Consider the following 17,684-nt stretch of genomic DNA (forward strand, 5'->3'; position numbering starts at 1 on the left):
AATGTGTTTTGTTTTTTTGAGCTATAAATCAAGACAGCTGGCACACTTTATCCCTTGCTTCCCATTTCTGAGTTAGTGTTCTTGCCCCCACGACGTGCAGGACAGAGGAACTGCGATTCCGTTTCCTTTGGCCACGTATCCACGTGCCATTGACTGGCTGGCAAAAACCAAGCGTCTCCAGACAGGCTGGACCCAGCTCGGTGCTGCTTGGCGCCGGCACGGCAGACCCGGGAGGCGGGCAGGAGGCCCCCGCGAGGCTGCGGGGAGTTTCGGCCAGGTGCCCGGATAGTGCCCGACCCCGCCCACCTCGGGGGAGGGGGGGGGGAGGGCCGTTCCCCCGCCGGGTTACTGCCCAATGGCGGCGCCCGGCGCTGTGAGCGGTACCTGCTCTCACCAATCGGCTGCGAGCGCGGCGCAGGCCTCACCAAGCTTCCGTCTCGTGGGGCGGAGTCCGACACCACGATAGGCTGCTGCAGCTTGACTGGTGTCGGCGGCGCCCAATAAGAGCGAGAAGGCGGGCCTCGGGTCGCGCGGGGCCGGGCGGGAAGGACGGCGAGGCGGCCGGGAGGCTCCGAGTGGCGGTCGACATGTTCCGGGCGCCGGAAAGCAAGGGAGGCCGGGTCGGCTCCAGGTGCGGCGCGGGCTCAGCCACGGTCACGTGGGGTGCGCGGGGGCGGTGGGGCGGCCGCGGTGAGCTCACAGAGCCGGGGTCTCCGCGGCCGGGTCGGGGAGGTGGGCGCGCCCGCGGGACCCGGAGGCCTGAGTGCGCCTCCCCGCGCGTCCGGTCCCAGCACGTGCCCCTTCATTGGCGAGCGCGCCGGAGATGCTGGCCGAGCCGTCTGCTGCGGGGGGGCGGGCGAGGCGGCGCTGCGGGGATTCTGGGGCCCTGCGGCGTGTGCGCGAGTGGATGGGCCTCGGGGCAAAGTCCCGTCTCGGGAGCCCTCAGCACTGCCGCAGACCGGGAGCCAGGCGGCGCCCTCCCCCACTTTACTGACAAGGAAACAGGCGGGACAGCAAGTGATAGAAGGAGAGTTTCGACTGGGTTTAAACACTCAGGAACACATAGCAGCGCGCTTGCTTTCTTTTTCGCTTGTAGAGCAATGGGTATTGGGAGTCACATAGAGTCGCCAGAGCTGGCGGTGTCCTGCCGCTGGAGGAGCCAGCTTGCGTTGTCCAGCTGGTTCTTCAGCTGCCTAAGAGTTTTCTTTATTGTGAGCCTTTTCTGTGACCCAGCCCCACAATAAAAGCAGAAGAGTGTGACGTCTTTTGAGGTAAACAGTACATAGAATAAAAGAATTGTTTTGAGTGATAAAATCCCTGTAAATTTGAGGGAGTTAGGTCAGTATTCAGTAATACTCCTACCCAAATAATGAGTCATTATCCCATGTAACAGTGACTATTAATCACTCCCGTCTAGATCTGTGCTGATATGGGGCCAGAAGTATATCCTGGAGTGCTCAGAATGAGTCAGGTTTCTGGTGCCTGAAAGCTGCTGTTCTGCACCACCCACACCAGCTGGGCAAGGGCTGCTTCCCAGCACTTTCTCCGTTGTGTCCACTAAGTACACTCTTTCTTTGTTTACACAGCCTGGCACTGGATGCCTAGCAAACATTGGTCCAGTTAGCGAATAAGCACCGTGAGGAACGCTGATGTGAAGCTGACTTCCAAGCTGTAGGAGACAGTGCAGAGCTGGTGCTCTAAACTGATACCCACATTTCTTTGGGGCATTAGTTTTTGGAGAGGATAAGGAGAAAATTCTTCCTTTTAGGATGTTGGAGAAGGAAAACCCATCTTAATTGGATGATCGATTGGAAGCTCCTGCTTGGGATCAGTTAGCAGCTTTGTCTTAAAGGAATTGACTGGCTCGACAGGCCTTTTACTTAGCTGTGAAAGGAATCAAGTGGTGGCTGTAAGATTACTGGGCCAGGTTTTCCTCTCTTAAAACCCTACTTTTGTTTTCTTGCTGAAGGATTATCTGGTGTTAAAGGGATTTTGAACTATAAAAGCATTATGCTTTAGCCATCATTAATCTGAGGTCTTTTAAGCTGTAAGATGTATATTTGTAAAGAATTTAATGTAGGTCTATTTTGCAGCTTCACTCCAAGCCTGACAGGTCCCCCATAGCTTTTCTGGGATACAGGAATAAGCTGTTGGAGGGGGGGTCACGAGCATGGGTCCCTCCAGGTGAGCGTTGATGTGGCCTCTGCCTCTGCTGGTTCTGTGGTCCACTTGAGCTGTGTGTATTTTCTTGTCATGTGCCCCTTAGTTTCTGTTGTGTACTTGGAATGTCTTCATTGAAATGTATCCAAGGGGTACTGAAAAAGGAAGCCATAACTGGGAAGCATCCCCATGTAGTGAGATCATCCCCAAGACGTCTGAGCTACTGGTATTCCCATCCCCCTCCTGTAATTAGGGTCGAAGTGATACCTGCACTTGATAGTGAGCCTATGAGGGCCGCCTTGAGCCATTGTTGCAGCTTCTGTTTTTATGGAAATGTCTATTTAACTCTCAGTCCGGATTATTCGAGACCCTGTTGAGCAGCCTGTGTGATTTGCTTGACTGCTGCAAGGCTGTGCGACCCTAGTGCCACCCCATATAGCCTTTGTGGTGGAGATGCTTGCCACCTCTTCCCAGGAAACTTGGCCATTGTGTGCAGTAATCTCTCTGCTACAACATTCTTGGGCACCACTTTCCTTCCCTTCTTTTCAAAGTAAAGTAAAATAAAATTCAGAAAAGTACACAAAATAATATAATAACATATTTCTACCACCCCAAATTAACATTTGACGGTTTCAAATAAATATCGCTTACCTCCTGTGCTGCAGTGGTTCTCTTTCCTCATGGAGACCACAGACACAATTTGAGCCTTACCTACTCCAAAGGTGTCTTTGGAGTTCCAGTGACACTCAGTGCCTCTGTGGCATCACTCATGGCAGAACACGGAAACTGCTTCTGCACAGCTCTAGTCTTCCCAGAAAGCTGGGAGCTTCTCCAGGCCCAGGACTTGCCCTTGCTCGTCTTTCCATCCACAGGGTCTGGCGCAGGCCCACCCGTGGTAGGTGCTCAGGGAACGTTCGAGTTAGAGTGAAGCAAGCGGGGGAGGCCAGGGAGAGGCGTGTATCCAGGGATGTGGGATGTGAGAGGAGAGAGTGCTGGGGAGCCTACCCCGCATCTGGTCTGGCAATTTGAGGGTTTGAAAGAAAAGCTGTGTTGCAAATAAGTCAGTAAAATAGGAAGTTTAACTCATGCCAGTATGAGACTTGATGTTAAGTTCAGTTCAGTTCTGAGGATGGCAGATCTCAGAGACCCAAGCCTGTTGGACCTGCTTGAAAATATGCCAAGAAAAATCGGGAATGTCATTGTGTCGGGGCTGTGAGATTTATAATGGGTGTGGGAGTCAGATGGCCTCGGGTGTCCCCCACCAGAGGGCCTGACGTGAGGTCTTACTAATGCCTTTCTAATTTAAGTCTGGTTATTGGTCATTTTTTTAAAAAAGGTTTTTTCCCTTAAACCGAGTAATTTTTTTCTTTATCAAATCCTTAAGGAAATGCTAACTGCTGGACAGGCATCCCCGTCCCCTTCCTTCAAGCTGATGTGACTGAACCCATGTGGAAGGCTGGCCCACTGCACACTCGGCTTGGGTGGCGGCTTGGGTGGTGGCGAGCGGCCTGCCTGCGGTCTCCGTCCCAGTGAGCAGGCACACTGGTGGCCCTCGGAGCAGACGAGCGCTTTCTGCTGTCCTGCTTTACAGCCAGAGAGCAGAGAACTCCGTTCCCTTTAAATTACAACGAATGATCAGCTCCCTTTCTAGCTCTGTTGAGGAAACAGCATGTTAAACATCCTATTCTTCTAGTGTCTGCATCGCTTTTGTGTGGGGAGCTCTGCAGTTTCACTTCTTTCTAAATGTCTTGCGTCACAGGCGGTCCTCTTGCTTAGGACTGGTGAAAGAGCAGGGGCCACTCAGCAGTTTAAAACTCTGCTTTAAAATACGTTTGAAAGTCTAGGTGTCCTGGGACTTCCCTGGCGGTCCAGTGGTTAGGGCTCCACGCTTTCACTGCAGCCAGCACAGGTTCCATCCCTGGTGGGAGAGCTAAGATCCTGCAGTGCGGCCATAGGTTTCCTGTAAAGATGCATATGAATTCAGTGTTATGCTGCCCTGCTGAAGGAAACCGATGCTCTTGGGGTGTCAGGGAAGAGCTTTATGGAATTTTCTTAATTCTTCAGTTATTGCAATAAAAAGTGACTCAAGGTCCTGCTCATCCACTTCTGAAATATCCAGCCTCCAAGTGCATGGCAGATTCCCAAAGATCGAGACCACAGTAGATTCGGCTGGTGGTGACTGAGTGTGGGAATAGCACTGCTCTCTGTGGGTGTTTAATTAAAATCCACACTTGAAGGATGGATGCCAGTGTGTGCTGGGGTGACACTCTGCACATGCGTCGATCTAAAGTGAACAGTGGTCCAGCTGGTGTGTTCTGATCTGTCTGATGTTTAACTTGTCATTGGTGGTATCAGACCTTGGGACTGGAAACCATCAGCCTGGTGTAGATTCCCAGGACTCACGTGGGTTAGTGGGGGTGGTGCTCCCCATGGTCTGAGCTGATACTTTCCATTAGAAATGTGAGCCACATAAGGAATTTTAAATTTTCTAGTAGCCACATTTTAAAAAGTAAAAGATTCAGGAAAAATTAAGTTTAATAGATATTATTCAACTTAATATGTGCAAAACATTATTTCAACATGTGATCAATGTAAAAGATACAATTAAAGAGATATTTTGCCTTTTCTTCTTTGTGCTGAGTCTTCGAAGTCTGGTGTGTAGTCTATACCTACAGCACATCAGAGCCCAGACCCCCATGTCCAAGTGCCCACTAGCCACAGTGGCCAGTGGCTGCCCTTTTGAAGACACAGCTCTCTGGGTCAAGCTTACTCTGTGGGTAAGTGGTGCACTGCCCCGTCTTTTTTTTCTAGAGGATGTTGAGGATTATTAGGGTGTAGTCTGAGCTCTGCAGCCAGACTGCCTGGGTCTGAGTCCTGGCTCTGCTACTTCCTGTGTGGCCCTCTCTTTAGCTCAGACTCATCCTCTGTGAAAATCATGCCTGCCTTAGAGGGTGGCCGTGTCAGGTCCTTGGAACAGGAGTTAGCGTGTATAAACGCTGAGCGAGTGTGAGCCACAACACCCAGCACTATTGTCTGCTAATTAAAGTGACTATTAAATTCTACTGAACTGGCTCAGTTTGCCTGTTTTATGGAAACTTTAATTTTACTAATGAGAGGTCACAGGAGTAACTTCAGAGTATGCACATCTCTGGAGGTCTTCGCATAATCAAGATGTACAGAGAAAACCTTTAAGGGAACTCAAGGGCAGGGAGGGAGGTTTGCTGGCTGGCCAGCGGCCATGAGCTTGTCGTGCCACGGTGTGTGGTTTTCCCACAGATGTCTGCCCCGACTTGCTGTGCCACAGCCCCTGGATGGTGGTGCCCGGGCCATCTGTCGCTCCCTCACACCCTGTCTGCTTGCAGGGCCATGAAGCCCCCGGGAGGAGAGCCGAGTGATCATCCAGAAGAAGCCGCACCTCCACGCAGGCCCGACAGGATGGCATCTAATATTTTTGGATCAACTGAAGAACCTCAGAACATACCCAAAAGGACCAATCCCCCTGGTATGGGCTTTTGACTCCTTAATCCTTTGGCCTCTACCTGTTCTCTTTTGTGCTGCTCTTTAGATAAAATTTTCCCTTTCTTTATATTGATCCTTTCAAATATTTTCTGGTGCAGGTTATCCCCTGCCATCAGAGTCCTAGAGTAGAAGGAAAGTTTTATCCTGACTTGTGCTTTGTGTCCTGAAGGTGGCTCGGTCATTCTGGGACTCCCCCTCATCTGTCTGTCACCAGGTACTGGCTGCGTACAGGCACTGAGGGTACAAAGGCAGATGGTGGGGTTCTGGTTCCCACCACGGAAGCTCCCCAAATTGTCCCGTTGACTCCTTGAGATTCTTGAAATTGCGTGCAAATTGTGCATTTAGAGTAGTTTTAATCAGATTGTTAGTGGGATTGAAACTAAAAAGGGTGGCTCAGCCTGGCACACATCTGTGTGGCTCCTCACTACTTACCCTCCTTCTAGTGGCTCCAGTGGGAGGGAATCTCAGAAGAGTGTTTCTCTTGGCTGATGGACAGTCCAGCTGAGCAACTGCACAGTGATAGTTACCTGAGGAGCTTTCCCCTGTCTGTATCTACGAGGGGAAGACAAGGTTTGTTCCATCCTTAAAGATCTGAGAGACCCAACACGGGAGTCAGAATTTCAGACAAATAACGAAATCAAGCAGAACCAGAGCTGGAACTACTCCCTACCCCACCCCAATTCTGGGTACAAATATTGCTTGACAAACCTAGAGGAACAAAAGCAATAGATTCAAAAGCTAGTTTTTTGGTTGTTTGGTTGTTTTCAGTGGTTTGGGGTGGGGGGTAAGGAGGGGTGGAGGTTAGTGGTATCTTTGGATTTAGTTATAGCAGAGAAGCAGGTGGTTCTTGCTGAATAACATTCTCCCCTACCCAGTTTGTGGGGGTGCAGGGCCAGGAGTGCTCGGCCCTGCTCATCCTTTGTACCAACGATGTGATGCGGCAGGTAGACTCAGACTGGAGGCACTGGAGGTGGGCGCGCCAGCGGCCGTGGCTCTGGCTCGGCACCATGCGCGGCTGCAGCTGTCTCTGGGGCTTCGGGTTCTCTAGACAGTGTGGCAGCGTGGGGCAGCGCTGCTTTGCCAGACCCTCAGAATCTCATGCTCCCCCGCCCATCTCGTGCCCTGTGGGCAGCCTGGGCCCCTCCTGACTGGAGAGATAGAAAACCCCTGCGTTGTGCACAGTTGCAAGGTGTCGTGACAGCGACGGGAAGCCCTGTGCCAAAATGTCTGCTTCTCACGGTCCTGTTGTTTGGGGTTTGTTTTCTGTCCTGCCAAGCGCTCTGTGATGATAGTTGAGCATTTAACAAATGCCGGAGTCCCCGCTCTGCCTCCTCCTGTCACCCAAGAGCTCTTTCTAACTGATGAATGAATTACATTAAAAAAAAAAAAAAAAAGAGGAGGGAAGAAAGGAAAGAAGGAAGAAAATTACCTGTGATGAATTTCAAGGGCAGCCCAGAAGGGAACCTGCTGGTGTGTCCAGCCCCGCAGACTCGACCCCGCAGACTCCGGGGAGGGCCTAATGGAGCACGTTCGGAGCAAGGGACTTGCCACCGGCCGTCACTGGAAGTTAACCCAGGCTGGTCGGGTGCCGTGTTTCATCTACTCTTCTGGTTTAGACCTCCTCCTGACAGTGGTGATTGATACGGGTGGGTCATTTGGTGTTTGTCAGGGGCTGTGCTGTGTGTCGGTCGTCTCCACAGCTTGGGGGATAGGTGGCATTACCCCCTTTACAGAGGAGGAAGCTGAGGCTCGGGGTTCACTGGCCTGCCTGAGTCCACAGCTCACTGGTGGCAGAACTAGCCTTTGGATGCAGGTTTTCCTGACTCTGAAGCCCATGCTCCCAACTTACCTCCTGAATATACCAATTGGGGTAAATTTCCTGAGATGGAATTGCTGGGTCAGTTTAAAATGATGGTTCTAGGGCTTCCCTGGTGGCGCAGTGGTTAAGAATCTGCCTGCCAATGCAGGGGACACAGATTTGATCCCTGGCCCTGGAAGATCCCACATGCCGCAGAGCAACTAAGCCCATGTGCCACAACTACTGAGCCTGCGCTCTGGAGCCCACGAGCCACAACTACTGAGCCCTCGTGCCACAACTACTAAAGCCTGCACACCTAGAGCCCGTGCTCTACAACAAGAGAAGCCACCGCAATGAGAAGCCCGCGTACCGCAACGAAGAGTAGCCCCCGCTCACCACAGCTAGAGAAAGCCCGCGTGCAGCAACGAAGACCCAACACAGCCAAAAATAAATAATCATAATAAAAATAAATAAATAAAATGCTGGTGCTTCCACTGGTCTTCAGACGTGTGCTCCAGGATGTCTGTAGCGCTTGCTCCCCACGCAAGGCGCTGTGCCTTGTGATTTGGTTCTTTAAAAAGTATATCTTGAATTTATTTTTCTTCAATTATGAGTGAATTGAGCATTTTTTCCACCTTCATAGCCGAATTCATCTTTCAGATAAAATGTTGAATAATAGACGGGCAGTGTGTCTATTATTTTACTTTTCATAAAATTCAAGAACAGAACTGTGTTGTTTAGGGTTGGACATATACATGGTAAAACTAGAAGAAGTTTGTAGTTTCCAGAAAATTCGGACACAGAACCACACAGGTTTTTGGGAGTTGATAGAATTCTGTAGGACGCGTGATCATCTGTGATCGTTACTTGGGTGTTTGCTTTATTTATATTTTAGGTACTTGTCTGTGTCATGTTTCACAGTTCTTAAAATGTTTTTAAATGAGCAGTGCCTTTAGCCAAAAACTTGAAATTGAGTTACTTTTATTTTTATCTTGCATTTTAAAATAAGCTGAACGCTATCTTACAAAGAATTTACTTAAGCATGACCAGCAACAGCATGGTAACAAGCAGCGAGGGGTGACCTCGGGCAGCAGCTTTTCTCCACTTTGTAGTCCAAACATTTCTGCTGACGACACCCTGTTCGTAACAGCAGCCCAGCAGCATGACTGGGAGCTTCCTCTCCACGCTCTGCTCTGCCCACTCCACGTGTGTCGACTCACTTATCTCACCAACGACCCCAGCCAGGTGCTGTCACACAGTTGGTCAGCGGCTGAGCAGGATCCTGCCTGGCACTGGGCCCTGACCCCATGCTGTGCCGCCTGCCCCAGCCTGAGGGCTGCGGGTCCCTGGGAGGCCGTGGCTGGGGCTGGAAGGCTTGTGATCGGCCTCAAACGACATGAATGTGTGCATCTTCCTGCAGTCAGTCCCACCCATTCTCTAAGCTTCTCCTGGCCCAGAAAAGCTTCAAGGGCCAGGTTCCCATCCTTGTGGAGCTGTGCTTTGTGTCCCCCAGACGACCAACCGGCATCCCGGAAGGCTGGTCGAGTCTGAGGGCTTGCGAGGGGACAAGCCCCCAGTGGAGCCTCCTCCTCCTCGGAGCTCCGTGCTCCTCTCATGGTGCACCGTCCCCTGTTCTAACAGTATGGGTTATTACAGCCTGAAAGTGACTGTTTAAAATTGAATTTCTTGGAGACAGTCAATAAAGATCACAACTATAAAAATGAATATGTTTAGCAGTCCTAAGCCCCTGCACCACAGCCACCCCATTTCCTGAGCAGACACATGGCCCCCAGAGGGGAGCACTTTGCAGGGAGGGAAGTGGAGTAACCAGTGCCCTTTATTCACATACAGGTCCTTTTATAGTGAGACGCTGTGTGCTGTCTAGATCGTTTTGCGCCTTTTTCACTGAACAGTGTCTGAGGGAAGCTTCTTTAGCAAATGCTGACTGAGCATTTATGTCCCCAATGTTGTCGTAAGCATTTGACACACAAGCGACAGTGCGTCAGTGAATTCCCTCACAGCGCTGTGAGGAAGGAAGGGCCTTGTACCACCGCCGTTCGAAGGGTGAGGAATGTGGGGCGCAGAGGGGCCGAGCAACTTGTGTGTGGTCTCATAGCCATTTGTGGATGCACCTTCTTTCTCCTGTAAGATTATAAATCTTAGTGGGCGCTTGGTGGGAGGGAGGCGCTGGTGTTTGCTGAGTGCAGAGAGGGACGGGCTGGCGGCGTGTGCTCGCATCTTCCTGTTTAACATCGGTATTTACTTCTCACGTTCATGCCTTAGCCATCAGCTTATAAGAACTTACATCTGAGATGCATATTTTCATTGTAGCTCATCACATCATTTCTACTTGGCAGCAAAGATGTTAAATGTCTGTAATTCAGTGACATATCTAGTTGTCACTGGAAGTTCCAGACAGATTGAGGTGAGGAGAGTAGTCATTCTCAGTAAATGTTGTTTTCCAGATTACAGGTTTGCCTTGAATAGGGCATGTTATTAATTCAGTTCTGTCTGTCTGACCTCAAAATTTAGCGGGTGTTTGCTTTTAATCTATGAAAGAACTTTTCATGGCTTTAACGTAGAAGATTCTTCAGCAGGAAAATATGAAAAATTCAGGGTTAAGGAAATTCTAGAGGGGAAAATGCTGTTTTATGCCATCTTACCGTCTCGCTTCTAGCAGCAAGCCCGGTACAGCTCAGTTCTCGTGAGGAAGGCCCCAGCTGGCCCCCAGGAAAGGGGCTGGGTTTGACATGGGTCTTTAGGGATGCTCATCAACCTGATCACCCCACCCTTGTTGGCCTGAATTCAGGACTGGCACTGCGGTGAGAGGAGGTGGTCTCTGAAGTCATGAGTGTGGAGGGTGGGTGGGGTGGATGTTCCGGGTTGCTAACCATCCTGATTTTTTCTGCAGGGGGGAAAGGAAGTGGTATATTTGACGAATCCACGCCTGTGCAGACTCGACAGCGTCTGAACCCCCCTGGTGGGAAGACCAGTGACATTTTTGGCTCCCCAGTCGCTGCTACTTCACCCATGGCACACCCAAACAAACCCAAGGTATGGACTGCATACAGATAGCAGACATGAGAGTAAGAAAAGCAAAACTTGAGCCAGGTACTCTTAAAAAGACTCTGAGGCAGGTGTGACATGTTATTAGGAAGAGACAAGATGGGTGACATTGCTTTTCCTGGCTGCAGTCATTAGTCACCGAGTTTCAGAGCTCTCCTTGAGTCATCGGAGGAATGTATTCCAGCCTCGTGATGACTTGAGCCTTGGGGGTCGCTGGTGGTGGGGGCAGCCCACTGCAGGTAGGCCACTGCCCTTCTCTGCACATCACAGATGGATGCTGAGGATATTTATAATACTGAACATAAAACAGGGGAGTTCACCTCTCATAAACATTCCTCTGTTTTTAGTGGTCATCAATCAGTACAGTAACTGCATCGGATTAAAATTCACCAAATACTTAGAATTTATGGGTTCCTGATAATATTTTTAAAATCTAATTTGTCACCTTCGGAGAATGTCAGAGGACCATCTGGAAAACTGCTGACAGATAGAACCAAGCACTTAGCCAGTGTTTCTTGCATGAACAGTACCTCAGGATGACAGCTATTGAGGGAAAGTTTCCTTTTATAAACGTATTCCAGCCCATAAATGAAGAAGGAATAATAGAATTCAAATATCACCATTTTGCAAACCTGTAATGAAACTGTAGATCTGGGTGGTAATCATCAGTGGCTGCTAACATCACAAAACGACACCTCCAAAAATTATAGGCCTCGTGATAGAAGTTCATCATGGACCACCTTTGAATTCATATCAAAACAACCAAGCCTGAGTCAGACCAATCCTCATATTAATCAACACTACAGGGATTTAGTCAGAGTAATACAAGATATAGGAAACTACATGGAGTCAATAGGGGGAGATTTTAGTAATTTTTAAAAACACTGAGGATTGCAATCCCTATCAAAGTTCCAACAGTGGTGTGGTTTGGTTTTTTGGTTTGTTTTTGTTTGTGGTGCTTTGTTTGTTTTTTGAAAAAATGGAAAGACCTATCCTAAAATTCATATGGAATCTCAAGGGACCCTGAATGGCCAAACAATCTTGAAAATGAAGAACAAAATTGGAGGGTCACACTTCCCAATTTCAAAGCTTGCTACAAAACTACATGAATCAAAACAGCATAGTGCTGGCATGTAGACCAACGGAATAGAATTGAGAGCTGAGAAATAACTCTCACATCTGTGGTTCATTGATATTTCCACAAGAATGCCAAGATCATTCGTGAGGGGAGAGCAGTCTCCAACAAATGGTGCTGGGAAATGGAATGTGCACATGAGAAGAATGAAGGTGGACACTTACCTTACACCATGTACAAAAATGAACTCAAAACATAGGGACAGATCTTATTCTTGGATTTGGCAGTGGTTTCTTAAATGTGACACCAAAAACAGGCAACAAAATTTAAATAAATAAGTTGAACTTCATTAAAATTAAAAACTTTTGTGCATCAAAAGATACTATCAAGAGAATGAAGAGACAGCGCACAGAATGGGGAGAAAGTATTTGCACATCACATATCTGACAAAGGTTTGCTATCTAGCCAGAGTATGTAAAGAACCCTTAAATTCAGCAACAAAAAGACAACCACATTCAGAAATGGGCAGAGGCAAGGGGGAGGGATGGCGTGGGAGTTTGGGGTTAGCAGATGCAAACTATTAACATATAGAATGGATAAACAAGATCCTCCTACTGTATAGCACAGGGAACTATATTCAATATCCTGTGATAAACCATAATGGAAAAGAATATGAAAAAGAATGTATATATATATGTATAACTGAATCACTGTGCTGTACAGCAGAAATTAACACAACATGGTAAATCAACTATACTTGAATAAAATAAATTTTTTAAAAATAAAAATTTCAGAACCAGAATAAAAGGGGGCAAAGCATTTGAATAGACATTTCTCCAAAGAAGACACACAAATGGTCAATCAGCATATGAAAAGATGCTGAACATCCTTAGTGGGGAAATGCAAATCAAAATCACAGTGAGATACTACTTAACACCCACTAGGATGGCTATTATCAAAAAAAATGGGAAATAAGAAATGGTGAGGGTGTGGAGAAATTGGAACCCTCATACACTGCTCTTGGGAATGTATAATGGTGCAGTTGCTGTGGAAAACAGTTTGGCAGTTTCTGAAAAAGTTAAACATAGAATTTATCATATGATCCAGTAGTTATACTCTTAGATATATACCCCCAATTGTGCAAACAACAACTCAAACAGATACTTGTACACTTAATTTTAATAGCATTATTCACAATAATAAAAGATTGGAAACAACCCAAGTGTCCACTGGCAGATGAATGGGTGAACAGAATGTGCTGTGCTATACACATGTGATGTTATATTATTCAGCCCTAAAGAGGAATTAAGTTCTGACACAGTGTAACACGGATGGGCTGTGAGAACATGTGCTGAGTTTAAACTTGACTACGTGTTAGACATTTAAGGAGTCATTAGTTTTTGCAGTTGCGAGAGAGTTTTTTAGGACATTTGAAAGAGCCACATCTTGAAATATTTATGGATAAATGAAATATGGGATTTGCTTTCACATAATCCCACGAAGGGGTGGAGGGCTGGAAGTTGGGAGGCATGTGTGGCTGAGACCAGAATGGAGACGAGCAAGCTGATGTCACTTGCTGTAGAGCAGGTTACCTGGGGGCTCACGGGGCTCTTCTCTCTGCTTTGTTTATGGTTAAAATTGTTCAAATAAAAACTTTTTAAAGGTAAAAATAGACCCAGGTCATCCACGCCTTTCCCGTCGTCTGCCTGCGCGAGGTAGGAGGTGTCCGAGTGGCGGATTGACCTGGGTTTGCCTCGTTACAGGACCACGTGTTCCTGTGTGAGGGAGAGGACACACTGGACCTTAGAGGTGAGCTTGTTTTCTGTCCCTTCGCCGGGGCTCACGCTTTGCAGAGGCCGCTGGTGGGTGGGGAGGGAAAACCCTGTGCGCCCCCCAGCCTGCCGATGAAGACAGCAGAGTTGTGGTGATTGCAGGAGGGTTTTGTGTTGGAAGGAGGCAGGGGAAATGGGCTCAGTTACTTCTGGTGACAGCGTTCCTGCTGGTTTTTCTGCACCTCCTGTCAGTGCTGGTCAGCCTGGGCCTAAGGCCAAGGCGTCCTCTTCTAGAAGCTCATCTCATGTAGTGAAGGGCAAGGGTCCAAAGCCTTCAATGAACTTGTGACCAAGGGCAGTGCTGGCAGACCTGGCAGAAGAGAAGGGCATGAAGGAGGGTAGGGGAGGAAGACAGGGGGCGGTGAGGAGGAGCAGTGCGGGGCTGTGGTGGGGTCGGGGCTCCCCCCGATGGGTCGCTCCGCAGTGAGCTGCCCCGCTCGTGGGGCTGGGTGTCAGGCCCAGTCAGTCCCCCATGGTCCTCTGAGCTGACTGCAGGCACTGATTTCTGCCTTCGGGTCACCATTTCCCTTTGTCGATTAGGAAGAGATGGGAATTCGTTCATTCAGAAAGTCCAGAGTAACCTTGCCTTGCCTTGCCTTGCTGGGCCCCCCACTTAAGACGAGCTCACTTTGAGGACGTTTCCTTTTCATACTTGAGGTGGGATGGAGGGGAGTGGAGTCCAGCAAGCAGTGTGGAGATGATCCCTCAAGGATTTCTCCAAGTGTGTTTCAGTACCAGCCCGGCTTCAGCCCAGCCCTGGGGCAGGCAGAACCTGCTCTGCTTCTTTTGCATTTCCCCGGACGGCGTGCCCTTGCCCGTTGGGTGGCAGGCAGCCTCTAACAGGACGCTGTGCTGACTTTGTCCCGCAGCCGCAGCCAGCGCCTCCGCCAGACAAGAGCCGGGTGAGCCAGGTGGCCCGAGAGAAGCAGCCCGCGCCCAGGAGCCTGCGCCCACCATTGACAGCCACGAGCCCAGGCTGGGCCCGAGGCCTCGCTCCCACAACAAAGTCCTGAACCCGCCTGGAGGCAAGTCCAGCATCTCCTTCTACTAAGACGCTGCTGCGTCCCCCATAGCCAGACAAGAAACTCAAGAGATAGGATTTCAAAATTATAGTTTCTTTAGCCTGAAGGAGCGGGGTGGGGAGAGGGTCTGTTGGGTGGACACCTGAAGCTGCTGCTCTGGCTCCACTGCCATCCCGAGAAGCCGGAGATCTCGCCTCCCGGAAACCAAGGGAGGAAACGTGATCCCTGGTGTGAGAGGAGCTCTCGGGTGGGTGGGCAGGGAGGTGGTGCCAGGCAGGTGCACCTGAGGCGTGGGGTCTTCACGTCCTTGGTGTGTTGGCTAATTGGGTATCTAGGAGTCACTAACACAGTAGCAGAGTTTAAAGCCTTTGAGAGAAATCCAAAAACCACGTGTCCGTTACTGTGGGATAGAAGAGCAAGACACACTGAAACCCTAGCGGGGTGGGGAGGGTGGGTATCTGGATAGACCCCTCAGATCCTGACGCCGTTTACCCTTCATGGACACGGTCTCTGTTTCTGGGACTTCGGCCCCAGTGTTTTTCACTTCAGTTCCACAGATTTTCTTGAAACATCTTCATTGCTTTTCCTCAGCAGCTGTAAACAAAAAACCAAAATGTTGTTCTCAGTCTTATGCTTTATGGAAAGATTTTGTACCCTGATCTCCCAAGGTGCCCCGCTTCTGCCCTCTCAATCCTTGGCCAGATCTTACGTAGAAATCTCTCCCTTTCATCCACGAGAGACTGGTTTTGGGCTCTTTACAGGCGGTTTTGCTTGTGAATTGTTCCTTTTTTCCTCATCAGCCTTAAGTCTAGGCCTTTGCTCCTCACCAATGATGTGGACAGTTCCCTTCACCAGCAACACTTCCTATCTATAAGGCCACTAACTTCTATAGGACTTTAAAACTACCCAGATCTATCCAGGTAATGGGATTGTTTAACTCCTTCATGTGTCTTCCTTTATATTCCTGCTGACAGTGGGAAGGAGAGATGCTTGAGAACCTTGGGTTCTTAGGTTTGGATTCTGTCATAATAGCTCAAGACCTGTTCTCAAGTACCAGCTTTACATCAGTAACTGTTGACTCTGGTCTGTTTCTGACACCTTTCTAGAAAAAAGTCTGTTGCTCAGGTACACCAAAGAGGAAGGAAAGTGTTCTTAGGCCACCCTTTATAAAGGTTTGCAGAACCTCTGGATCATATTCACAGTTTCCAGACGAGTCTTAGAGACCTTAGGCCAAGAGATTAAATAGTTTGGCAGTAAAGTCTCAACTGGCCCATTCCATGGTATTTGCCAGCAAAGATAATGGGCTGGCAAGAATCGTGCTGCTGTAATCTGTGAGGTGAAAGTTTCTCCAGTTGAGCCTCTAAAGGGCTACGGTGTCGGTTCCTGTACTGCAGTCACGTGGGACCAACAGTTTGGGTTGGAGCTACTGGTACGAGTGCCTACAAAGCTAATGCAGGTGCTGAAAATGTCTTCATCGTTAAAATGTAGTCACACTCCTAGTGGCCTGGATGCTCCGGCGACTGCAGGAGCTCCCTGCCGAGCTCCACATCCTCCACCGGCGCTGGGGGAGGGTTCACACGGTGCTTTGCCAAGCAAAGACACTTTGCTTTTCTGTCCCCCTGCTGACTTTGGAGCCGAGAAACACTGGTTCCATGTGACTCTTATCAAGTGCTTCCTATCTCCTCCATCCTTCATATGGTCATTTATAGGAAAGTTGTCTGGAATTCATCAAAAAATGTCATAAATGGTGGTTAGCTTTTAAGCTCAAACACACTAACTTGTTTAACTTACAATAAGGTGTTCCAAAGGTAGAAATGAACTGCTATTTATAACTTTTTTTTTTTAATATACAAGAAAATGATTTGTGAATTCCAAATTGGATTGCCAAGAAGACCCTGACGTGCTGCTGGCCCTCGGGGCTTCAGTCTCACCGTCAGTTACATGAGGGGAAGAGCTTTCTAGATCTGTCCCCTGGCAGGGACTTCCAGAGCAGAGCTGGGGTTAGAGGCCTGGGGGAAGGAGGAAAACAACAAGAGCAGAGCCTCTGGGCAGCAGTGACTACATCACCTTACTTTTGTTCCCATCTTCCCTCTTCCTTTCCCTCCTCGGGGCCGTGGGCATGGGTTTAGAGAGCCCCGGGCAGTCTGGTCACTGGGAGGAGCAGCAGAAAAGTTTTTGCTCCTTCGAACCTGATGGGGGAGGCCATTTGCATTTGGAAAATGCTCTGTACATTGGGGACTGCCTGTATTTGGAAGCTTCATTAACTCTTAGCATCCTTTTCTCAACCTCCAAGCTGCATTGAGAAATTACTCATCTGTATTTTTATTAAGCCTTAAAACTTTATGTGCATTTGGTGCCAACTTTTTGTAAAACTGTATCAAAAACAACAAACCTGTGCTCACATCTCGATGTAACTTTGAGAGGAGCATTCTGTTATTTTTACAGGGTAGGAGTGGGTGTAGCCGTTGAATTAAACTTAGCAGTCACGTACTCAGAGTCTTTGCCTATTGGTTGTGTGCACAGTGTGTGTGTGTGCGGTTGGGCGGGTGGACATGTTCACGTGTTTCCTCCACGTCCGTTCTCCAGAGTGCCTGAACTCTGCTCCTTCCCTTACAGCTTTTCATTGGTTGAAGGGGTTTGCCTTTTTTTTTTTTTCAAACCAGAAGATGCCAAAATTAATCTTCTCAAAGTTTATGGATTTAAGGTTTTTTCATTTGAAAACCAAAGACTTTGCTTTGAATAGAATGGACAGGAATGTGGCAGCGTTCTTTTAGTTTCCGTAAATGGAAGGTAATAATTCTTTTTTCGCTTAACACCACTTGTTTTCCTGAAGAATTTGCCTCTGCGTTGACTTTGAAACTTCCATGAAAGCCTGACAGTGAGTAGATGACGTGCTGAGCTATTAGAATCTGCCTGTAGATTCAGGTCCTGTAGAGAAAGCATAGATTTTTCTTCTTTCTTATATATTAGCTATTTTCATATGTCCTACAAGCAAACTTAATATCTTTATGTGTATTAAGTGGACTGAGGGTGATGGAACTTCTCAGACTGCCTGCCTGGAGAGCTCCACTAGAGGAGGCTTCCTTCTAGAAGACTGCTGCATCAGGGCCAACTAACTGGACAGCACTTCAGAAAGAAACCCAGCATGGGTGACCTGACACTGTCTTCACTTGTTCATCTGAGAGCATGTTCCCAGAACTGGGCTAGGCACT

At 48.6% G+C, this 17,684-nt stretch overlaps 1 protein-coding gene across 2 annotated transcripts; it reads left to right on the forward strand.

Annotated features, from left to right (window-relative positions):
* Positions 1 to 521: 521 nt before the first annotated feature.
* Positions 522 to 16,962, forward strand: JPT2 (Jupiter microtubule associated homolog 2). Of its 2 annotated transcripts, none has more exons than XM_082362943.1 (5): positions 522 to 631; positions 5,523 to 5,662; positions 10,389 to 10,531; positions 13,382 to 13,427; positions 14,320 to 16,962. In XM_082362943.1, the coding sequence occupies exons 1-5, from the start codon at positions 588 to 590 to the stop codon at positions 14,499 to 14,501; spliced, it is 555 nt and encodes a 184-aa protein (XP_082219069.1). In that variant the 5' UTR covers positions 522 to 587; the 3' UTR covers positions 14,502 to 16,962. The 2 variants fall into 2 exon arrangements, with proteins under 2 accessions (XP_082219069.1, XP_082219068.1); XM_082362942.1 differs by having other exon boundaries at positions 526 to 631; positions 5,437 to 5,662.
* The last annotated feature ends 722 nt before the right edge of the window (positions 16,963 to 17,684 follow it).

This window comes from Balaenoptera borealis (genome assembly GCF_965194805.1).
Source record: "Balaenoptera borealis genome assembly, chromosome: 16".
NCBI classification, from domain to species: domain Eukaryota; kingdom Metazoa; phylum Chordata; class Mammalia; order Artiodactyla; family Balaenopteridae; genus Balaenoptera; species Balaenoptera borealis.

Excerpts from the sequence above, each read along its gene's own strand:
- JPT2 (XM_082362942.1), top strand. The coding sequence starts at position 5,437 with ATGTCTGCCCCGACTTGCTGTGCCACAGCCCCTGGATGGTGGTGCCCG. Across the intron at positions 5,663-10,388 it reads CAAAAGGACCAATCCCCCTG|GGGGGAAAGGAAGTGGTATA; the intron begins GTATGGGCTTTT and ends TTTTTTCTGCAG. Across the intron at positions 13,428-14,319 it reads GGACACACTGGACCTTAGAG|CCGCAGCCAGCGCCTCCGCC; the intron begins GTGAGCTTGTTT and ends TTTGTCCCGCAG.